This window comes from Schistocerca serialis, chromosome 2 (assembly GCF_023864345.2).
Source record: "Schistocerca serialis cubense isolate TAMUIC-IGC-003099 chromosome 2, iqSchSeri2.2, whole genome shotgun sequence".
Classification (NCBI taxonomy): domain Eukaryota; kingdom Metazoa; phylum Arthropoda; class Insecta; order Orthoptera; family Acrididae; genus Schistocerca; species Schistocerca serialis.
The window spans coordinates 624,855,325-624,881,136 of NC_064639.1; the positions used below are offsets into that span (position 1 = coordinate 624,855,325).

The window sequence follows — 25,812 nt, forward strand, 5'->3', positions numbered from 1 at the left end:
ACCAGTGTTAAAGACTGCGATGGAGCTCCGTATGCCACGGCAAACTGGCTGACACTGACGGCGGCGGTGCACAAATACTGCGCAGCTAGCGCCATTCGACGGCCAACACCGCGGTTCCTGGTGTGTCCGCTGTGCCGTGCGTGTGATCATTGCTTATACAGCCCTCTCGCAGTGTCCGGAGCAAGTATGGTGGGTCTGACACACCGGTGTCAATGTGTTCTTTTTTCCATTTCCAGGAGTGTTTATTATACTAGAACTGACATGTGATTACATTTTCACGCAATTTGGGTGCATAGATCCTGAGAAATCAGTACCCAGAACAACCACCTCTGGCCGTAATAACGGCCTTGATACGCCTGGGTATTGCGTCAAACAGAGCTTGGATGGCGTGTAGAGGTACAGCTGCCCATGCAGCTTCAACACGATACCCCAGTTCATCAATAATTATACCTATTACACGTCATATGTTTTTAGGTTCAAATGGCTCTGAGCACTATGGGACTTCACATCTAAGGTCATCAGTCCCCTAGAACTTAGAACTAATTAAACCTAACTAACCACCGAGCGAGGTACAGTAATATAGACCAATGACAAACAGCGTTCCTCTGAAAGGGCACGGCCAACTTCCTTCCCCGTCCTTCCCTGATCCGACGAGACCGATGACCTCGCAGTTTGGTCTCTTCCCACAAACAACCCCCCTACCTTACTAACCTAAGGACATCACACACATCCATGCCCGAGCAAGGATTCGAACCTACGACCGTAGCGGTCGCGCGGTTCCAGACTGAAGCGCCTAGAACCGCTCGGCCACACCGGCCGGCTATGTTTTTAGGTTTGGTAGTACCTCCAAGTACTCTTGGAAAGAGTAAGTCATTAATGCTTATTTCCCCTGGGCAGCAAGTATGGTGCTGTAGTATGAACATGCAGATGCAAAGTGGTTAGTCTATACTGACAGGTTCAAATGGTTCAAATGGCTCTGAGCAACATGGGACGTAACTTCTGAGGTCATCAGTCCCCTAGAACTTCGCACTACTTAAACCTAGCCGGCACTGACAGGTATAGTCCACTTAGTGTTGCAGTTACTTCCACGCAGGAAACGTCAGGTCGTAAAGTTTGTGACGCGTTTGTGGGAAGACTGTTCGATGCAGAGAAAAGGCAACCAACACACTGATGTGCCCTCGTACCCGTTACACCCCGTACAGTAATATAGACCAATGACAAACAGCGTTGCCGCTCCTGACGTGTGGGCTGTGCGCGTGTGCAGGTGGACGCTCTGCTGGAGGAGATAGCGGCGACGGAGCAGCTGCGACACCTGCAGCTGGACGCGCTGCGGCGCGAGCTGGACGCGCAGGAGGCGCGCGAGGAGCAGGCCGTGCTGGAGGCGGCGGAGGCCGAGGCGGAGGCGGAGGCAGCGGAGGCGGAGGGCGGCGGAGAAGAGGGCGCCGACAAGCGCAGCGTGGCGTCGCTGGCACGCGCGGGCGCGCTGCTGCCGGGCGCGGGCAAGCGCAACATCGCCGCCATGGCCAAGAACGGCCTGCTCAGCCCCAGCGGGCCCGTGCTCCTGGACGGCGACGGCAACGGCGGCGAGAAGCGCTCGGTGGGCGCGCTGGCCAGGGGCGGCCTGCTGCCCACGCCCGGCAGGAGGGGCGCCGCCGACGACGACACCGACGACGACGACCTCTCACTGGACAGCCTCATGCAGCAGCTCTACAGCGTACGTACCTCTCCACTCCGTGCTAGCATACCCTCGCTACAGCCGATGTCGTTTGTACAAGTGATCACGTTCCTAAGTCAAGCCACGTATGTACAGACGTCGAAATTCACGTGGCACTACGTTTTTGTCATCAGATTTTATAGCACCCAGAGATCTGCTATAAAAGCCTGGGGTATCAGATAGGGCATCCGTGGTCTACAGGCAGCGTCTCTGATAAGTTGTTGTGACTTGGCAAGACAGCCAAGCCACTAGGAGAGGAAGCCGAAAGGCACGCGTTTAAGCTCACGCCGGCTGGCGTGAGGTCTGGAACAGTTAAAGGAATAGAGACTAGGAAAAAAGGTACGTAGCTTCTTGAATACTTAACTTTAATCCATTAATGGTGAACATCGGTCTGACGGTACATGCATCACAAGATAAATAGCAAATGATAATGGCGCCTTGCTAGGTCGTAGCAATGGACGTAGCTGAAGGCTATGCTAACTATCGTCTCGGCAAATGAGAGCGTAATTTGTCAGTGAACCATCGCTAGCAAAGTCGGCTGTACAACTGGGGCGAGTGCTAGGAAGTCTCTCTAGACCTGCCGTGTGGCGGCGCTAGGTCTGCAATCATTGATAGTGGCGACACGCGGGTCCGACGTATACTAACGGACCGCGGCCGATTTAAAGGCTACCACCTAGCAAGTGTGGTGTCTGGCGGTGACACCACATAAGTAATCCACATCCATAAGATTGCAAGTGCCGACAGGTGCGAGAATTATCGCTGAGTCAGCTTAACAGGTCATGCAACTAAGTTCCTGAGAAGAAAAATATGCAAACAAAGGAAAACAAAATTGAGGATGCGTTAGAAGACGATCGGTTTGGCTTTAGGAAAGATACCAGAGAGCCAAATCAGACATTGCGATTGATAACGGAAGCAAGAAAAGTCAAGACACATTCATAGGATTTGTTGACCATGACAAAGAGCTCGACAATGTCAGATGGTGTAATATGTTCGAATTTCTGAGAAAAATAAGGTGAGCTATATAGAAACACGGGTAATATACAACACGTACAAAATCCAGGAGGGAACAATAAGAGTGGAAGACCAAGAGAAAGAAGATATTCTGATGATATTTCTATCCTCAAAGAAAGTGAAGGAGAATTATAGGATCTGTTGAGGGGAATGAACTGTCTAGTGGATACGGTACGTCATATGGACCCAGAGTAGACCGAAGAAAGACGAAAGTAATGAGAAGTAGCAGATATGAGAACGGCGAGAAGCTTAACATCAGGCTTGGTGATCACGAAGTAGATGAAGTTAAGGAATTCTGCTACCTAGACATTGCAATGATCCATGACGGGCGGAGGAGAGACCATAAAAAGCAGACTAGCACTGGCAAAAAGGGCATTCCTGGCCAACAGAAGACTATCAGTATCAAGCATAAGCCTAAATTTGAGGAAGAAATTTCTGAGAATGTATATTTAGAGTATACAATCGTATGGTGGTGAAACATGGACTGTGTGAAATTGAGATGAGAAATGACGCACTTGAGATGTAGTCCTAAAGAATATTGAAAATTAGGTATAATGAATGAGGAGGTTCTCCTCAGAATTGGCGGAATATATGGAAAACATAGACAGGAAGAATTGTCAGATTGGTAGGACATCCGTAAAGGCATAAGGAAATAACTTCCATGTTACTAGATGGAGCTGTAGAGAGAAAAAACTATTTAGGAAGACAGAGACTGGAATACATCCAGCAAATCATTGAAGACGAAAACTGCAAGTGCCACTCGAAGATGAAGAGATTGGCGAAAGAGAGGAATTCGTGGCGGACCGCATCAAACCAGTCAGAAGACTGATGACAAAAAAAAATCATCAACCCCACGTAACGTTCCTTTCGTCCGTCCTTCGGAGCTATTTGGGTGACGCGCGATGTCACGCTTGCGCCGCCACCTAAACCCAAGCACTCTTGGCGGTGCGCACCGCGAGAGACGAGTTACACGAAGTGCTGCTCCGCGAATCAGGAACTATTATGGGTGGACTCGGATAAATTCTCTGCTGTGCTACACTATCAAATCGCTCTTAATAAGGGTCGCCACCCTAACTTTGAGCCGTGAATGTTAAACTTAATAACTCCAAAGTCAATAATTAAAAATTTTGTTGTTATTTAACTACTTTCAGTAAAGATTCAAGGACCCTACACCGTGCTGGAATAGATTCACCACTAGCAGCTCCAAGATGCTACTCCACGTGAGTGTAAAATGGAAGTGCGCAGCGGAAAATACTGAACGCAAAAATCAAGATTTGGCCCCGTCTGACTACCCCCTGAAGCACATCCTAGGATCTCTTAGTTGTGATATTATTTCCTCCTTCTTGCTCTTTAACATATAAATTACAACCTAAACATAAATACTGATTAAGGGAGCTAGTAACTATTAAATGATAAATGTTGTTTCTGCTTATACATTTCTTGTAGATTAAAAACCCTTTTATATTACAAATGTTTATATTTGATAAATAATATTAATGATCAATTGCCCAAATCTGCCCCTTTTTATGGCTACATGACCTAATATAATAACGTGAGATGACTGACATCGTCTACGTACCAAACACTAGAAGACACTACTTTCGAAGATGATCTACAGTGGCGTGCAACCTCAGCGAAAATAAAACTTATGTGATCAAAGCTGTTTAGCCTTATAGCCCTATTAAGCCGAAGCAGTTAGCAATATCACCACGTGTACTGCGTCCAGTGCGTCAGAGTGACGGTTTTCGTACACGTCTGCGACGACAGAAGAACTCCAGACACAAAATAAACTCTTTCGAACACTAGGACGGCAGAAGGTGGTCCTATGACTAGCACAATCTTTCTTCTCCTCTCTGTGTTCTACAGACAAGAAATGCGAACTCCCAGCCACAACGACGGAATTCAGATAACTTCTCTACGTGAGTATAGGCAGAAGAACTGCTCTCAATCACTGAGTACCGTGTACTCAACGATGACTCCTTACCCGTAGGCGAAGTCCAGAATCGTATAAATTCGCAACAGTACAGTGCCTAACTGTTCTAATTATAAAATCTCCTGAGAGCAAAGACAGAAAGTCCGCCTGTAACAACAATGCTGATACTGAGCGCCTATCAAACACAGGCGCTCAAAACAGAAGACTTCTTTCTCTCCAATACTGGCTTCCCAGCAAAGCTGGGCTCCCCTCCCTCATAACTGCAGAAGGCGAATCATATTCTCGAAACCACGGAATATCCTCCATCTCTACAGATTCTTCCATACGCCGACCAATCATATATTAGTCTTTCGTCGTCCAGCACGGAAAGTTTGCAAGGAAATACCTATCCCTGTTAATTAAGAATTCATAGAATAGTACGCTTCTCAGAGTAAAACTCCTCGGAAATAACCCAGCCGCCGGCCGCGGTGGTCGTGCGGTTCTAGGCGCTCCAGTCCGGAGCCGCGCTGCTGCTACGGTCGCAGGTTCGAATCCTGCCTCGGGCATGGATGTGTGTGTGATGTCCTTAGATTAGTTAGGTTTAATTAGGTCTAAGTTCTAGGGGACTGATGACCACAGCAGTTGAGTCCCATAGTGCTCAGAGCCATTTTTTGAATAACCCAGCCTGCGTGATTTCCGAAGTAACGCTTCCTTGTTCCTCTCTGCTGCATCCAAGATTTTCAGAGTTTACGGTATCCTTCCAGCCTAGCTACAATTCCGGCTAGCCGCCACTCTATTGTGCTTTAGACCTCAGGTGCCCTGACCGTATGGCTATGGCTACTTCCTCTGTTAAACAGGACCAACACACTTGTGTGGGCTTTTCCACCCAGAGCCTGAGTTACGCCTGCCGTTTCATTTCCACTGGTGTTCCAACCTCTACTAGTATAGGCAATGATTAATTATGCCGTTTTGGTAATAAAGACACTCCATCACCTTTCATGCAATAAGCGTTAACAAATATTTACAAGGTGTACGTGACAATGTCAGTCTCCTTTAAATATTCATGTATACGATATACGAACTATCAAATGATACCTAATTCCGGTTGTCAATCACGGCAAAATATGTAGATGAGCGCTTGAAAGGTGCAAAATTATAGCCTCCTTACACGGCTCATACATCGCCTCCAGCCGGCCCTAACAACTCTCGTTGGTAATTTCCCTACAACAAATCAGCAACACAATTCGAAATCAATAATGCATGCTGCAAGTTCGTAAATGAGGAGTCACACCAAAACATCACTATGAAATTTGCACAGAGAAAATGAAACTTATTTGGTACCAGCCTGAGAAACTCGGCATTGCACTGGTATGCATTTATAGCTGTTCTCTTCTTTATTGGCAGTGTATAACGTAAGGTCATCAGGAATTGTGCACTTTCAGGATGAAATGGTGAATTGTTAAGAACAAGAGGGATTCCGGATGTAAAAACTCGCTCGCCGACGCCACTTTTCCCGTCAAAATTTTCGCTTCTATGATGTTACGTAACTTTAAGCCTCTGTGAGTGAAGGGTTCTGAGAATCTATATAGAGCATGGCGGTCTCGATGCTACATACGTCGCGCCTCGCTTTGGTTAGAGTTTCCAACGAGCGAGTTAAGCCTGATATTCTTCAGCCACAGCAAGCCTCGCCCCACGATCTTCCTTGATTCTTGAGATCGCAGAGTCCTAACTGTTCTGGTGTATTCAGGAAGCCTAGACCGTTTTCTACATAAAATGTAAGGCCTATGCACCCAAATCAGAAAACAAACATAATAAACTCGGTTTTTCTAGCAAAGAATATAATTAAAACCAATCGAAAGAAGCAAAGCAGTACCTTTAGTTTTCATACACAAAAAGCAAAATTACTAAAATCTATACATCCTAGCCAGTTAAATTCTTTCTTAGTTTGTATTTGTAGAGATAAGACTGAAGCGCTTAATTGTGTCACTGGCGTAAACTTTCGAAAATAAATTGGCCACAGAGTTAAAAAAACTAACAGAGTCATCTATTAGTTCTTTAGGGTTCTACGCCTTGATGATTAAACATCCGAACTACTGAGCAGAGCAGATGATTTTAGACAAAACTTTAAATTACGATATATCTTTTTATGTTTCGATTTTGATGAAATGGAGGCTATATGTTGCCCGAAACTATGCTCAAGTTATCTGCGAAAACTACATGACAATTCGTCTCGTAATTTTGGAGGTTAGTGTGTTCAGACAAACAGACACTATGGTTTTACGGTTTTATTACTAGTATAGATCAGTTAACCCTAGCCAAGGCCATCACTCTTATACAACACCACCTGTAGCTACTTATTTCAGTAATCCACAACAATCTTCTAGAAAGACGGGAAACTTCCTGAACAGAATTCGACGCCCGTGCACCGAAAAGTTCAGTCGAATGATTTTTAGGTTTTCCGTGCCGAAGAAATACCTTTTTGATGAGGAAGGTTCAAGAAATCACAGACTTTCAAAATACTAGACACTGAGACACAAACGCTGACCGAGATTTCCCTCGACTTGCCACCTCAACTCCACGATTAATGATCTCCATATTGCTTCACGAAATTATTTAACATTGAGGATTTCCATCCAATCCAACGAAAGGCAGACATTCCCATTGGCCATATCCACTTACTGCTTGTATGAGGTGCTGCCTCCTGGCAAGACATTAAGAAATATCTCTGGGACGTATGTTGGAAACACTAGCCGTCAAGGGGAAATTACTCTCCCTTTAATTGCAACATTAGGCTCCGACCAGAACCCATATAGGAAGATTAGGGGAAGTCTGGCCCACCAGCCCGCAGCTGAAGAAAATTCCCCTTGCTTCTGCAGCCGCAAACTGGCTAAGGCGACTAGAAAAACGAACAAGTCTAGCTCACATATGGATGAGCAGGAAATGATACGCTTCATCCCTTAATAAAGTGATTCCATAATTTTTTGCTGGCGGAAATTCTGTTATATGTAATGCTTATGATTAAAACAATCGCTATATTTGTACAATTTATGATTCAAGTCTTCCCACTACCAGGCCTTATGGACTCAGCCGCATCTGCAGATGGATCTCTAAGTTAAAATAAATCAAATTCCCTAAACTATAAACAAGCTAAGAGTTAAAGAAAAAAAATAATGGGGAAAATGATAATAAATGTACTCTATTGAAGATACTTGTAAATAGCAGGACGAAGCGTCCGTGACAAAGCTAACTTAGAAGACACCACATCTCCCGTACGTGGCTCATCATACTGAATACCCAATTGTCCCAGCGTTATGGTTTTCTACATGTCCATTAACTATGGTTACTGTCCACTATTTTTCTTCAAGGACGAACATCTGTCGTATGCCTGCCGTTATTGCTTTTGACTGTTTTTCTACAGCTAGTTCTCTTTTTTCAATTTTCGCTGTGTCTTTTAACCTTATCTTAGTTACACTTCAGTGCACTTCTCACGCCGTGTTTATGACGCCTTGTTTATAACGTCGTGTTCCGAGGTGCCATTGCTCAGTTGTCTTTCTCGTGGCAGTCTGGACGTATTGTCGCACTGTACGCGTATTTCGTAAGAGTTAGCTGCACTGCAGTAGCTTCATTTTGCAGGTGTTTTGTGTTTCTCAGTTAATGATAACTGAACAGCAGATTCATTGTTCCAGTTACATGTTAGCTGCGTGCTGTTTCCCAGTGACAGCTCTACACAAAAAATTTGAACGGCTGGTCCTTTCATAAGTCAATTACACCTTACATAGTTTTTATTTAGCCTGTTGTTTTCAGCTGTTTGCCTTCCACATGGTGTCTAATCTGGCTTTATCTAGTTTATTTAGGCGACCCGCCCTGTCGCCAGCACTTTTGGCCAGAGTGACTTACGTCAGTTACAATTGAAAGGTGCTTTTTCCGCGAGCACATTTGGGTATTCATTTGATGGGCCATGTACGGCAGATATGGTGCCTTCTAAGTTAGCTTTGATATGGGCGCTTCGTCCAGGTATTTATATGCATGTTTAACGGAGTGTATTTATGAGATCCCAATTATCTTTTTCTCTAGATCTGTTATCATGTTTATAGCTCAGAGATATTATTTTATTTTAACTTAGTCACACATGAAGATGGGGCTCTCCCTGTAACCTGGTGGTGTAACGACTTCAGTCATTAAAAAACAGTTCAATTGTTTCGAATTTTTGCATCATGAACAATCATTCCGATCTGATGGAATGAGATAACAAGTGATTAATCGTCAGACACCTCGATGTGGAGGAGACGGCAATTGTACTGTCCATTTGTTCATAACTCATGTCCTCATCTTTACAGGGCGTTGCAAATGGAGTGTCCTTCAGTCTCTACAACTCTTGCAACAAGCACATAAAGCTGTCCAGAATATCTAGTACGCTCCTCTCCACCTACAAGGTCTAGGGAAGGAGGTGTTATTTTGCCGAGTACCAGAGCACGTGGGAATTCAGGGAAAGGAGACGTATAGTAATAACGGGTGGTTTAGTGTCCTATCCTGGTTTAGTGTCCTGTCCCCCTAAATGCTATCATTTCACTGCTGATGTACAGACTCGTAAGTAGATCGGTAGAAGAGCAGCTGAAAGTGACAAACAATAAGCTGTGACTAGTAATGTCAATAACGAGGCCATGGAGTACATCCCTCTAGCCGCAGAGACGAGATGAGGTCCTTCTCTCTTGATCTCGGATAGGACATAGCCCCATGACCCATTGCTTCTTGCTCCAGTGATAGAATCCTCCAATGTGTCGCCCTTGTGGATACTGGGACGTAATCAGAGTGCGCTACATTTTACTTGAATATGTGTTATTCTCAGACAAGAGGTTGTAGATTTGTCATCTATTTATCCGACAATGGTAGTATCTGGTACTCACGAGTGTGTGAAACATTCAGCATGCTCCGTAAAATGTTAGGGAGGAGGTTTTATATGTTATAATCAGGTGGCTGGCTCAGCCATGTTTTCTTGTAAGCGATGATCCAACCGCATCTCTCTGTGTAGATATTTTAGCCTCCTTCTCTCATCATCTATGTTTTCTATACAACACTCTTAGAACACTTGACTAAATTTGTATTTTAAAGGATATGTGGTAGTCATTGTATGGTTGAATATCGTGAGTGGGATGAGAGCGAGAAAATGCAACTTCAAGAAACATGATCTTGTATGTTTTAAAATACAGTTTTAATCTGCCAGGAAGTTTCATATCAGCGCACACTCCGCTGCAGAGTGAAAATCTCATTCTGGAAACATCCCCCAGGCTGTGGCTAAGCCATGTCTCCGCAATATCCTTTCTTTCAGGAGTGCTAGTTCTGCAAGGTTCGCAGAAGAGCTTCTGTAAAGTTTGGAAGGTAGGAGACGAGGTACTGGCAGAAGTAAAGCTGTGAGGACGGGGCGCCAGCCGTGCATGGGTGGCTCAGTTGGTAGAGCACTTGCCCGCGAAAGGCAAAGGTCCCGAGTTCGAGTCTCGGTCCGTCACACAGTTTTAATATGCTAGGAAGTATCGCGATCTATATTGTCCGGTTAGTGAAACAGTAGTAGCAAAAGTACTTGCATCGTCAGGACAAAGTCAAAATCTCTGTCTCATCAACTGACTTACTGCCACTCTGGACATCGCTACCTGGGGAAAACTGATTTATTCTTCCTGTTGTTTATGTTCTTAGTTAACCTTAGGCGCTAACCTCTGAAACATCCCATATATCCTGTTCTTAGTTAACCTTAGGCGCTAACCTCTGAAACATCCCATATATCCTGATCTTTTTGAACATGGAGACCACATGATATCGTGAATAATAGCTGCTGGTTAATACATCCCAATTCCAGTCTCCCAGTATGCTGAAAACCAATACCTGATTTTTAGCAACATGTAGCATAATCGACACATATTACACGAATTCAAAGTCTTAAACTGTACCTTTTCTCAGAAATGTTTCACTTTCTTAAAAAATGTATAGGCACAACTTTTAACAGTGGTACTTACAATTGGAATTTTTGCAAACGTTCCTTGGTTATGACTTAACAACATCTAATATTTCGACGACTCGATGTAATCGCGCTGTAGCCATTGTTAAAGTATCGCCTGCAGAAGTGAAACTGCACTTCGATTACTAATCAGTTCTACAAGCACCGAAATGCTTTGCAACGTGATGTATTGACGATTATGGATCATGCAGTCAGTTGATCACTGCTTCATTGGAAGAATAATAAACTTATGTAAGAGATTTAGGTCAGTACGATCCTCTAACAACGATTACAGAAAGTAAACGCTCTTCAACCGATGTTGCCAATTCCAGATCATCACTGCCAACCGATTTTCAATATTTTGATGCTACAGAACATCGATTGGTGTGAGACGCATTGCTTACAAACGTTTCCACAGGTCTCATAACTCGAGACACATTTAGATGAACAAATGACGAAAATTTAGTACAACTGAAGGCATGTGAACATTCCTGTTGTAATGACAGTCTGGTAATAGCAGGTCCCTTCTTCTCTTAGCGACTCGTAGTTATCCCGCCATCAAACGAACTCTGCTGGGTGTCTTTGATTCTGTGGCTGCGTATAAAAGTTTGGACCAGAGAACTCGGTGGAGCTTTAGAAGCCTTTTCTGCCGAAGTTGGCATTAACAAGCTAATGGTAAACTCAAATGCGGCGGGCACCCCTGAAGACGAGGAAGCGGCATCGCTATCGATCAAAGGACACTTTCTCTCTGATGACACTTGAAGGTGGATGCACGTATAGCTGGTCTGTCCACGTTAATTTTGATGAGGAGCTGGTATGTCACCCCCATTCAGAGCTCTGAATTCTATGTAACAGTTTATGGTATCAGCTAATTGTATCAGGAAGTGTTTTCACTATCGATTTCGTATAGATTCCGATTTAATTACATAAATTTATGTCCTTTTCTTTCACCACGTGGCTGTAGGTCAGCTTCTTCACGTTGTAATATCAGTAAATGCTTCCAAACTGTCTTCATTAATTATTTCAGACGTTGCATGAGTGTTTTGCTTAGTTATTTCGCGTACGTTTCGAACCAGTTGAATTCATGTCACTTTCTATTTACTTTTAACCATGTGGCCGTACATCAACATACTCGCGTTGTAATACCAGTAAATGTTTGTCATTCATTATTTTAAACATCACCTGAGTACTTTGTTTGTGGATTTCGTGCAGTTTACAATTTAATAAAGTAAATTTAGGCCACTTGCTTTGCGAACTGAACCACATGGCTGCAGTTCAGCTGGGTTCTTTTAAGCTGTGAGTTAAGGTTTCTAAATGGTTGTGTTTGCTTTTAATTTTGTTTAGTACCAAATTGATAGTCGTTTCTTCAAGCTTTTCTGCTTGATTGAGAAGTACGAGTTACTACCACATATCACTTTTTACTCACTTCTGAAATGCGTGTTCTTTTTCTAGATAATGTGGTTGAAATAAAGTGGTAGAAGAAAGACAGATAATAACTTAAAATGGGGAATGTGACGAATCATTGTTTCTATTCCATGAATGATCTCAACCACTGTTACAATTATCGCCTCAGTAAGAACATGTGTCTGAGGTTTGTACGGAACACTGATATGTCTTAGAAGGTGTACGTTGGATTCTTGCGAACTCATTTTATTAATCCCAACTAACAACATTTTTGTAATAAATCTCTGTCAATGCTCAACGAGGTTCAGTCGATTATCCTCTGATGCGGATAACTTTTTGTTGTAAAATCTGTAATTTATTTTGGCACTCGATCATTTCTACTTCTTTCAACTCATTAAAAATGTAGTCGCTTAGTGATTCATTTTCACAACACGCTGATGTAATTAGTTTAATGACTGAAGAAGGCTAAATTCCCAATTGGCTATAACCGCTGTTTTTAAATTAGCCTTCGGCGTCATGTTCCTTCCATTCTTTAGGTCTATTCGTAACGCTTTGATGTGGCATTTATCCAACAGCTCAATATATGGTATTAACTATACAACGATGGAAGCTTTTTCCCTTTATGAATTATTTAGTCACATTTAATACTAAGGTTTCTACACACACACACAGACACACAGAGAGAGAGAGAGAGAGAGAGAGAGAGAGAGAGAGAGAGAGAAACAACCTACTGTAGGGAGAACTGCGGAGATTACTCGATACCAGTATTAGCTATTTTCTGTCCTCTTCGGTGTGAAACGAGGAAAAAAGTCTGTATATCACAGAACCCAAAGTAGCACCTCGTATCGTATCCTTATTCCACCAGTGCGTGATATGTCATGGAGCCATTAGAAACGTCACACGGTCTCCCTCTTGTCCGACAGGATTCCACAAGAATAACGTGGCTTTTTTCCGAAGATATTTCTGAGCACCTCCATAAGACTTTCGTATGGACTATTCGACCCGTTACGATCATAACAACGAGTCTCTAAATTCGTTCCGTGTTTTGTGCCTGGTTTCCTTGACAAGGAGTACTAACGCTGGAACAGTATTCTAGATAATCACCTTTAAGTTGAACCTCTTGTTTTTGGAGTGGACACCTAGCACACAAAAACAAACAACTAGTCGCCAACTTACAATCACAGGGGTACAGAGCATTAATACACAAAACACACTCACAAGCACACATGAACAAGAAACTCCTATAACAAAAGCAAATGTTACACTCTCACTTACAACAACAAAGCAATCCACAGAATAGCAGCATGTTCAAAAAACAAAGGCTAAAAATATCCTACAGGACAGACAACTCATTACAGAGAAAACTAAGAAGAACTAACACAAGCAAGACAAACACAACACGTCTGGTATTTGCCAACTGACATGGCATAACAGCAAATCAATTTACAGAGGGCGGACAAGTAGAAATTTTAATACCGGATACACGGAACACAGAAGAGCATTAAACAGTAACAGGTGTCATTCGACATTTGGTGTACACTTTATGGAAGTGTAACACAGTCCAAAAAAACATCAACACTGACTTGATTATTCTCAATGCAGCATCAGCATCCCCCCCGCCCCAAACAAAAACTAATAATTGAAGAAAACTATCAAATACAAAAAGCCGTAATTGAAGGAAAACAAGTAATAAATGAATACATAGTTCTCTGCAATTGACTCCTGTTGTCTGTCCTCAAAGAACTACCAGATAACACCAACCCATAAGCACCCTAACCCCCTTCCAAGAACACACGTACAATAAAGTAATAGAAATAAATAAATAAATAAAATGAAGGTAGTAATTAAATAAAACACACACACACGCACAAAATGGCAGATGCATCCCACAAAGATCCAAAATTCCCGCCCATAAAACTTTCAACTGTTTAGCTGTCCACGATCGCATTTCTGTAGTTTGTAAACAGTGACACTGAAAGTTACTTGGTGCAGGCCTTCACAGTGAAGATAATGGGGAAACCAGCAAAAGTAAGTGAACCCTGTTGTAAACACATACATACATACACACCCACCCACCCACACACACACACACATACACACACACATACACAAAATCTTCCACGTAGTATTCCTTTATAGTGAAGTATTCCTTAATAGTGGGCATAATGCTAACATGACCAGTCGTAAAATTTCGAAGTAAATAACTGTTCTACATCAAGTCCTATATGTTTGCAGATGACAAACTGTGAAACAAAGCAATTACATTAAATAAGATAAAAGTTAGCAAATCCACAGCATATGGTAACAAGCTATATGTATATAACTGTCTTTTTTTCAAATATGTAAATACTCTCTTACACTCAAATTTGTAGGTATACTAGTACTAAAAAACATTTTCCTGTTTTACAGAAGATAATAAAAAACGACTGATGATGGTGAAACTTGTCTGGGTGAAATAAAAAGAAAGAGAAAAATTGTGTTTTGCTCAAGGCGGACCCTCCCCAAACACAGTAATCTAGAACTGGTTGCATTAGTGTCTTGTATACGGCTACTGTTACAAATGCTCAGCGATTTATCACAATCTTCTCAATAAATTTATGTTTTCCATTCGTCTTCCCTAGTGCTGATTTGATGTGTTCGTCGCATTTAACACCATTTCGTAGTCTTACACCTAGCTATGTGAGCAGTGTGAGACGGGCTCCATAAGCATGCTACTAATATTATAATCAGTTATTGTATGGTTCTTTCCCTTTGGTATGGGCATCATCCGCCATTTCTCCAAAGACAGTTGCCATTCATTACACCAATCTGAAATATTATCTCGTTCTACATTCCTTTCGATCACACAGACATCATACACAGTCATGGTACAATCCGCTACGCACCGTACGGTGGCTTGCGGAGTATTTATGTAGATGTAGATGTAGATTTATATACTTTCTTGTAGCCACAGCATCATTATGGAACAACCTGATAGTGTTGCTGACACCGTCAGATAAATCATTTATTTTCTTAGTTTGGTAATGTTCCCTAGGTCATTTGAACGATTGGCAATCGCTGGAATAGAAGGAACTGTCCAGGAAGAATGATTTGAAGTTAGATTTAAAACTTGCTTTGTTACCTATCAGACATTTTATATTACTGATCAAATGATCAAACATTTTTGTTACTGCATATTGAAGTCCTTTCTGAGCCTTTTATTGGTAATGAAGCTTATTTTTCCTTCTCTGCTTTAGGTATGGATATCACTGTTCTTCTCAAGTTGTGATGGATTACTTATGATGAATTTCATTACCGAATATATGTCTTGTGACGGCGCAGTTAAAACGCCTAGCTTTTTGAAGAGATACCTACATGACGTCTGTGTGTGAATATCACATATTATTTTTATTGTCCGCTTTTGTGCAATCGATACTTCCTTTCTAAGCGATGAGTTACCTAGGTAAATTATTCGACAGGACATTATTGAGAGTAAATATGCAAAATATGTCAGGACGTTGATTTGTTTGTTTTCAAGACTAGCAATAACACAAAGAGCTAAAGTAGCTTAAGCTAATTATTAGAGAAGCTCAGTAATATGCTTCTTACAGTTCAAGTTTCCCTGAATATGTACACCCAAAAATTTGGAGCATTCTACCATATTTACTGACTTCTGCACGTGTGCTACATCAATTACTGATATGACTTCATTTGTTGTACAGAACTGAATATAGTGAGTGTGTGTGTGTGTGTGTGTGTGTGTGTGTGTGTGTGTGTGTGTGTGTGTGTGTGTTTTCTTTTTTTTTTTCAAAATTTAGAGAGAGTCCATTGTCTGAGAACCATTTTATAATTCATGTAAAACATCATTTACAACATCTTTTGTTGCTTTCTCTCTAACGGAAATTATTATAACGTTAGCATCGTCTGCAAAAAGTACCAAATCTGCCTGTTGAATGTTACGTGGAAAATCATTCACTTAAATATACATATATATAAAAGGAATGGGAGTGGACCCAAAATTGATACCTGTGGGACTCGCTTTGTGATTTCTCCCCAGTTACTAAACTTTTCTGTCCTTCCAACTTTCTTTTTAATTATTCAGTACAACCTTTTGCATTCTGTTTCTTCAGTACGAGTCAAACCAGCTATGCATAAAGCTTGAGTCTTTCTAACGATCTACATAATCAAATGCCTTGGAAAGATTACAAAAATTACCAACTGCCCTCATTTTATTGTTTAAGACTTGTACTATGTAATGAGTGAATGCAATAATAACATCTCAGAATGGAGTGATCCTTCTGGAACCCAAACTGTGATATGCTATGTAAATTGTTTCTACTTACGTGTGAGACTATTCTTGGGTACATTGCTTTATCGAATATCTTGGAAAAGATGTCAGTAAGGAAATTGGCGAATAATTGTTTAAGTCTGTCATGCACGTTTATAATAAAGACGTTTAACAATTGCATATTTTAACCTGACTGCCATTAAAAACATTAGTGGCACAATTACGCAATGGTACTTTCGTTTCTGTTGAAAGAAAGAGTATCTCCCCGATACGCAGAATCCTCTTCGATTTCTCAGTCAGTGAGGAGATTTTCGTTTCCCCTGTTCAGTTTATTACTGTGTTTTATTACGTTTCTGCCTCCCTCCCCCTTCCACCCCTTCTGTCATCTCCATTGCTGGTAGCGCTCATGGTCTGAATATATTTATCTGTAATTTGTCTTTATTGTTTTACTTTTCATTAACCAATTCAAACTGTGTTTTTTCTGTACTATAGTAATTTCTAAATGAATGACTTGTGGGAGAGGGTCAAGAACCTGCTGAAAAGTCTAAATTGGCAACAACGATGTCTTAACAGACGTAGCAGAAGCTCGGAATGTTGAAGGGACTTAGGAGTAGATCGGCAGTGCCCCTTTCAAAGGAATCATCCCGCATATGTCTGGAACGATTTAGGGAAATCACGGAAAACCTAAATCTGGATGGCCAGAAGTAGATTTATACCGTCATCCTCCCGAATGCGAGTCCAGTGTATTAATAATACGCCACCTCACTTCGTCCTCTTTTGCTCACCGACCTTAATGTGTTCCATTGACCAAAAATAATTAACGAGTAAGCGTTCACCGCTGGGTTATAATCATTTAAGTAACTGTCGACTGATAATGAGAAAAGCTGAAAGTGCCTAATGTTAGACATTAAGAAAACAGGAAAAGACCTGACGTTCGCATCACAAATGATGTTATTCGAAAGAATGGAAATTTAGTAGCTTCTAGCCATTTATAACATGTAACACAAAAAATGTCGCAAAAGTGTTATAAGTTTAAGAGTTTAAAAAATATAAAAATTTTCATTTGCTAATGATGTAATACCCTGTACTTCATTTCAAGAAAATCGACTATGCTTAAGAGCTTCTTCTGTTTTGAGCACTTAATTTTTTGGTCAATGAAAGGCGATGAATATTTCATTGTATGGGAAGATGATGCAGTCTGAACCTCAACTTTACAAGATATATTGTTTTACTTCGTTATGCTATGCTATGCGCAGTTAAGCTCAAATTATTTCAACTTATGCCATGTTGTGACGATTCTTTCTGAGCAATAGCAAAACCTTTGTTCGTTACGTAAAGCTTCTCTTGAATTCTCAGCTCGGTATTGTTCTTTCCACATCTACGTCCGTACTACGGAAGCCACCTTACGGTGTGTGACGGAGGGTACTTTGTGTACCACTGTCAGTTCACCCTTTCCCTGTTCCAGTCGCGAATGGCCATGCTCCTAATTTGGTCTCTCGTTTTCATCATAAACCACAGATTGCAAAAGATTCATGTGGAAAATAACTGAAATGGAGTAAAATCCACTATTACTTGTTGCCTGTAGGAAAGTAATCGAGATACAAGCTACGTTTAGCACCAACGTCAGATACGCTCGGCATATTCAGTTTTCGTCCTGGCACGAACAAAGAAAGTTACACTCTCCGAAATCTAGTCGAGGTATTCTGACGTACAAGGAGCCTTCTCCGGTACTTCAAACTGTGGTTATCAGCCGTGACACATTCAGGGATATACAGGAAAAAAACGAAAACATCGAATTTCGGCACTTTCAGTGTTTCTCATTTCCAACCCTCAATTTTGTATGGTAATCAGATATGGCTGTGAAACCACTTGGCTGTCTAGAAACTGGTCGCTGTCGCAGCCTGGCTGGCACCAGTCATAAGAGTGAGCGTGGACAGCGGGTAGCACGTGTGCTCTGTTTTGGCAGGAGGAGGAGAAACGGCACATCGGCTCGCTGGCCCGCGACTACTCGCTGCCGTCCTTCGGCAAGCGCAACCTGGGCTCCCTGGCCAGAAGCGGTGGGCTCTCCAACGTGCGCTACGTCACCACCAAGAAGGACGACGCGGAGCGGGTGGGCGGCCACTCCGCGGCCGACAAGCGGAACCTCGCCTCCTTCATGCGCAGCCGCGGCTCTTCACTGGTCAGTTCCTCCACTGCTCCGAAAAATCCGTGTCATCTCCGAAACTGTGTTACAAACCTTACAGTGCTCTTAAACTTTAGTTTACTTTTTCGTGTCCGGAAACTACAATTTGTTTGCCCAGTATTGGGCAATGTCCAATGCTTCTTCTTTAGCCAGCCATAGATCGTCGAGGGTGCATCTGCGGGGGCAGGCAGGGCATTGTAGGAGCTGTTCCATGTCCTGTCGAGTGCGTCAGTCGCATTTGTCGTCATTTTCGTCCAACAAACCCCATGTGACCAGATTAGATTTCACAGGAGCCACCACAGTTCTGATGCGGTTAAGCATTCTCCAGGTTTTCCAATCACCAGAAACGCCGGTTGGTGGGTCCTGTCTTAGTGGATAGTAGATGGGGGGCCCATCTAAGGCGCAACTTAGGAAACGGCGTCTGGATTTGAGTCTGCTGGGGCCACACTCTAGGCCAAATATTGAGTGAAGGGCACCAAAGGTTTGTTTTAGCTTCTCGGTATGTTCATGGGCTTTCCTACGTGAGTCAGGGTTTGTGAAACCTGCCGCCCTGTGAAGATTTTCTATGGGCGTTGGTTTCATGCAGCCTGTCACTATCCTGCATGTTTCATCCAAGCTATCTACCTTTTTTGCGTGGGCGGATCTGCACCATACCGGGCAGGCATATTCGACAGTTGAGAAGCACAAAGCTTGGGCTGAAGTTGTGACCACGGTAGGTTTGGCACCCCATTTGCTATTGAACAGCTTTCTTATTTGGGAATTTCGTGCTTCTACTTTCTCGCGTGTTTTTTCGCAATGATATTTGTATGTCAATGTTCTGTCCAGCACGACGCAAAGGTAGGTGGGAGTATCTGTGTGTTCTAGTAGTGTCCCAATCCAGGTAACATTGAGCCTCTACTTTGTCTGCCTCGAGTTAAGATGGAATGCACTCACTTGAGTTTTGGAGGGATTGAGTTTTAGAGAATTCTTTTTGTAGTAGGTTGACATTGTAGAAAGGGCGGTTTCTAGTTTCTCCTCGATGGCTTCAAACCTGTTGCCTTGAACTGTTATTGCCAGGTCGTCTGCATATACAAAAGTTTTGGTTTTGTCTGGAGTTGGTTGGTCATTTGTATATATGTAGAATAGGACTGGCGCCAACACGCTCCCTTGGGCGAGCATATTTTTCTGATTCCGTCATCGACTCTTTTTCCCCTCAACCATTACGAAGAACTGTCTATTTTGGAGCAGGGATTCGATTATCTTGACTAGGTGGTAGTCTTTCAGGGTCTCATAGGTTTTATGCAGTAGTGTCCGGTGATCTACTGTGTCATAGGCGGAACTTAGGTCGACTAGTGCAAGTCCGGTGATTAGTTTATTCTCAAACCCATCCTGGATATGTTCCGTCAATGCCATAATTTGACTGGTACAGGACTTTCCAGGTCTAAAACCAGCTTGGTGTGGAATTAGCTTCGAGGCAACGATCTTCTCTATTCTGTTGAGGATCAATCTTCCACAGAGCTTAAACAGGTGGCAGATAAGGGTTATGGGTCGATAGCTCTTCGGAGACTCTGCGTCCTTCCCGGGTTTAAGGAGAGCCACCACTTTTGACTTCTCCACAGTTTCGGGATTTGAAAGGTTTCACGGCACACGTTAGAAAGTCCAAGCATGCAGTCCCTGGCGCCAAGGCCGAAGTTTTTAATCTGTTCCACGCAAATATCATCAAACCCAGCGGCTTTCCCATTCTTCATGGTATTTATGCCATTGTTCAATTCTCTCTTAAAAATATCGTCATACTGTCCCTTTGTAAACAATTTACATGTGTTTCATACTTCCTAATAGAGGATGTAACAGGCACAAGTGCAGATATTTCTGTTGGTGACTGAGGACGGTGTACTGAACAACATTATATCAGTACTTACGTTATTTGCAAACTAATAATTATAGCCATTATAAAGCGCAAGTTTCTAAGTAGAGTAATACCTCGAAGTATATGTATTAATAACAAGCCATTAATGGTTATTTCCCCCTATGCAGCAGATCAGATGTTGAGTGTGGCTGCTGCGTTAACGCAAAACGGTTAGTCTATACTGACAGACGTAGTACACTGTATGGCGCATCTACGACCATTCAGAAAACCTCTGGTAGTAAATTATGGGATCTGCCTGTGGGAAGACCTTGTAGATGGCGCCAACCTTGTGTGAAAGGTGTGAAAAGCTAATCATTTGCATATCACAGCATCTTCTTCCTGTCTGTTAAATTTCGCGTCTGTAGCACGTCATCGTCGTGGTGTAGCAATTTTAATGGCCAGTAGAGTATTGAGAGCAAGCCATTAACGGTTATTTCCCCCTATGCAGCAGATCAGATGTTGAGTGTGGCTGATGCGTTAAAGCAAAACGGTTAGTCTATACTGACAGACGTAGAACACTGAATGGCGGATCTACGACCATGCACAAAACCTCAGGAAGTAAATAATGGGATGTGTCCGTGGGAAGACTGTCGGACGCAGAGCAAAAACAAACAACACACTGATGCGTGAGCATAATAAGCCACCACGTATAAAAAAAAATCTGCATTTATACCTGTTACACCATGTACCATTTCAAAAAATCATAAATTGTACACAATTAGAGATAAAGAATCACAGTTTGTTGTAAAAGGTTTAGCACCTCTCAAAAGTCTTTTTCTGTCATGTCAGAATTTCACTATTGTCCCACTCGTTGCTCGTAGAACATCAAGGCTATATTGGAATTCTTCGATATAGGGTCAGCATTGCAGCATCAACAGTTGGGTTTTATATTCTGATTCGGCCAGGAAGGGAAGCGATGTCATTGACTAGTGCTGTGTCCACGCGAGCCTTGTAAACCCGCAAAAATAAATCTAATGACGTGACACTGGAAAGGTGAGGCAGCTACTCGATGGGGCCTTTATGACTCATCCATCGTTCAGGAACTACGTCATTCAGAACATCATGCTGGAAGATGATGGACAGCTGCAGGTCTTCGATGTGTGGTAGCAGGAACTGTTCGAGCATGTCCAGCTAAGCAAGTCCCTTTATCTCAGTATTAAGAAAACAGTCTTAATCGCGATATTTTATTTATTTAGTGCCGACCGGTTTCAGCCCATCGCAGGGGCCATCTTCAGGGCGACCATATGGTCGACTGCTGGTGGCGTCATGTCTACCGAGGTGTGGCAGGAGACTTTTCTTATTACTGAGTTAATTTATAGCAATCGCTATTTCTCCACAACCATGTTGTCTAAGGTCTCTTTATGATGTATTCTGTGAAGAAAAATGGGCCTGTCACCCTACCGTGCATTGGGCCTCCCCAAGCATTAACCTTCGGGCTACCACAGATCCATTAAGGTGTTTTTGGGTTTTCGGAGCCCCAGATCCTAATGTGGGGGCGATTCAAGTGTCCAGAAATATGGAACGTTGATTTTAAAACAGGCACTTTTTCGGGTAGTCATTGTCAGCAACTATGGAGATCAACATGGAACTCGCCAGTGCTTCGGTGCTTTCATATGTACAGCCACCTGATATGGACAGCAACAATCGTTAATCCAATCACCTGCATCACAAACTGAATGGTGCTCATTTGGTCATCGTGAGTCACTGACTGATATGGTCACCATCTGGAGGTCTGAAGGGAAAAAGTACCCAGGCGCCCCAGGCTATGTCGACACTGTTTTGTAGTCATATCGCGTTACGATAAGCTTACAACAGTAAGAAACTTCCTGGCAGATTAAAACTGTGTGCCGGACAGAGACTCGAACTCGGGGCATTTGACTTCTGGAAGAAGTGCTAGTCTTGCAAGGTTCGCAGGAGAGCTTCTGTGAAGTTTGGAAGGTAGGAGACGAGTTATTGGCGGCAGTGAAGCTGTGAGGACGGGTCGTGAGTCGTGCTTGGGTAGCTCATATGGTAGAGCACTTGCCCGTGGAAGGCAAAAGTCCCGAGTTCGAGTCTCGGTCCGCCACACAGATTTAATCTGCCAGGAAGTTTCATATCTGCACACACTCCGCTGCAGAGCGAAAATTTAATTCTGGATACAACAGTACATCATCCATTCTCTTATCGAGCTGGAAACCGACCATTAACAGCCTGACGATACCATCTCAACAGCCAAGTGATATGGTACCATGATACGAACATTATTCTGAAGCTGTGGTAACTAGGCTAGTGCATCTGTCATAGTCACGATGTTTATATCAGCACGTTCCTTACGATACCAACTGCCTATCAAGTTGGATGCTCTCGTAAGCCTGTATCACACTCTTTAATAACTAGATAACCAACGTACCCTGTTATGCAGCAGAAGATCTACACCCTCGCTCTCCACTTCAACTAAAAATTCTTTAAATTAGCAATGACTAAGAGATGTAGCCGTTATGGAGTTTATTATCTTAATCTTGAATTCCACAACCTTCCAATTCATATATATATATATATATATATATATATATATATATATATATATATATATATATATATGCGCATGCTTCCACGGGATGGTTGTGTCAGTCAGGTGCAACAGACGCTTAGGGCAATATCAATGAGAGTACTTGTTACCCACAGTATACCTCTCCAAACAGTAGCTACTTGTGCGTTTTGGCACCCTGTTGTATAATCAGTTACGATTAATAACAAGTTGTGTGGTTTCAGAACATGTCAGCCCGAAACCTGTAATCACTGCACCGAAATTTTATTTCAGAGCAACTCAGACGGACGGACGAAATAAAAGTTATCCAAATTCCTCAGTTCATATGATTTGATGGAAGTCACAATGAAAGAATATAGTTCTCGGGGTCTTGGTAAAATACAACTGCATAAGGCTTTCGGCAACTATGAAGGCGTACCGAAATTAATGCAGAATTGGTTATTTTTTTATCAAGTGATTATCGTCAAAATGTGCAGAGCTACATCTCTTCATGATCTCCACTAAAACTGAAGCCTTTGAGTCACTGTTGAACCCAACTCTCGAGTCACTTTCACGTCTTTTGTGACATCAACTTTTTGCTCATTTGGACTGTCCTTTATTGGACCAAAGAGTGCAAGATCGAGATGACACTTTCTGCCTGTGTGGAGAACTACTGACCTGCCTAAATTGCTGGTCAACAGACATCATTACCAAAGATGTGTGCGGGCACGCATTCTCGTGATGAATAAGGAGCGCTTCCACGTTCCTGTGTGGTCCTTCATCTAAATATTTTCTCTAAGTTCCTTCAGCGCCTTGCAATAATTACTGAAAATTATATCGTTATCATGTCGGCGAACTCTGGTCACCTGTCACCAGGTCGAGAAAGAGTGTATTTATTGTATTCGAACGCTCCACACACATCGTAACCTACTTCCATCTCTCAAACCAGGTGTCGACTGTAGGAGTAATTACACTACATGCACTTTCAGATACCACAAGCTTTTCATTACTTTGCATATGACGCTGTGAACGTGGTACAGTTGTTCAGAAAGCTCACTGTACGCAGCACGTCTGTCCTCACGTATCAAGTCATCCAATCTCTGATGATTCAGTCAGTGATATCAGCTGTTGGTCTACTGCTGAACCATTTCTCTTGGCTCTAAACTTTCCCCTCTGTAATTTTCTTCAACTTCTCTCATCTCTGCTTACATTCACTAGCCTTCTACGGCTGTCAGACAGCTTGCACTCCTCCTTCGTCAAAAAAAAAAAAAATAAAAAAAATAAAAAAAAAATAAATCTTTCTGATAGGAATTCAAAATTCACAAGCAAGGCTAAACTAAATCGCAGACACTTTGATAGAGCAAGACCACAATACCTGCTCACAAATCTCAGAACAAGTGCTCCAGATTCTGATGAGACATGTTTTAAGGACAGCGCAGTTCTACTAGCCATTCCTTGCGCGTGGACAACTTGCTGACAGCTGTACCTTTGTGGGCAGGTTGAGAAGCGCTACCTGGCATCGCTGGTACGCAGCCACGGACTGCCCTACCCGCTGACCAAGAAGGAGGACGACGGCCCGGGCGAGATCAAAAGGAACGTTGGTGCCCTCGCACGCAACTGGATGCTGCCCTCCGGCAAGCGAGCCTCAGACGACGACCAGGAGGTGATCCGCACACGTTTAATGCTTTGTCGCTGCTGTTTATGTACTTATACAGCTAAAATATCACGCTTCAGACTCTCTTTACAGCTGGATTATATCTAACGGCCAAACCTTTCTTTGCTTTTGCTCTTTATATACTGCAATACAAAAGATTGAAAATACATTCGTAGTGAATTTCGTGCTACACCAGGCACATATTCAAATATGGTGTCATTATCAACGATGATTCATGTCCACATTCACCTCTTTTCCGTTTGCTTTAATAGTTTCGGACAAGAAATATTTAGCTGCACGCATATGCACACACACACACACACACACACACACACACACACACACACACACACACACACACACAGGTGCGCGCGCGCGCACTCGCGCACGCACGCAGAGTTCTGGATAGTGAACATCATTCTCAAAGAGAACTCCTCAAATTTCTGTTGATAGTGAAGCAAAACGTTTTTAAGAGTTTCCTGTTGATAACCAACGTACCCTGTTATGCAGCAGAATATCTATATCCTCGCTCTCCATTTCAACTAAAATTTATTTAAATTAGCTACTATTAAGAGCTTTAGCTGTAATGGAGTTTATAATCTTAATCACCAATTCCCAAATTTTCCAAATTTCTTCTAGAAATGTTTGCTCACAAAGCGCTTATTGATGAATGAGGCAATGGTACGTATTTCATGATTAATTTTTTCTTTCAAAATGGCAACAAACCCGGTTCTTACGCCGGTCATACCTTCCGCTCAATCTGTTGAAATAGAGATAATTTTATCGACTGGAATATAACGTTTTTCAAAGAGTTCAATGTAAGATATTCGACTTGCTGGTTAGTTATATTCGAAGATATTTTGACTGTCCCATCTTCACTGCTTTAGCAGACAATGGTAGCTCTTCAATATTTTTTGGAATAGTTACTTTGTCCTTAAAATTTACGGATGCATTTATAAAACAACTTTTTACGAAGGGACTTACACATTATTAATGGAAGCCAAATAACTTTTCTTGAATGCTGCACTACACTTCAAAGTGATACAGATACCTAACACTATTTTTAACATTGTAACCAAGTCTCTGTGAACAGCGATAGCATCATTCTACCAAACCTTCAGTTTCTCGATGGTAGAAACCCGCCCCCTGACCACGGAATCAATATTGCGAATCAGTTCCTCTATTACTTAGGCGCAGTTGCCTGTCGTAGATGTCGTCGAGCTTCCTGCCTAGTCATCATCAACAGCATCTGTGCGACCTTGTTGAAACTGTTGGCATCATTTCACTACGT

General features: G+C 42.5%; 1 protein-coding gene across 2 annotated transcripts in view; it reads left to right on the forward strand.

The window, feature by feature from the left end:
• The window catches only part of LOC126457686 (uncharacterized), a 412,004-nt gene that overhangs the window by 347,193 nt on the left and 38,999 nt on the right, over positions 1-25,812 (forward strand). For both annotated transcript variants that reach the window (XM_050094192.1, XM_050094193.1), the window contains exons 3-5: positions 1,265-1,714; positions 18,261-18,473; positions 24,366-24,530. In XM_050094192.1, the coding sequence (XP_049950149.1) occupies positions 1,265-1,714; positions 18,261-18,473; positions 24,366-24,530 (828 nt within the window). The remainder of the gene's footprint in view (positions 1-1,264; positions 1,715-18,260; positions 18,474-24,365; positions 24,531-25,812) is intronic.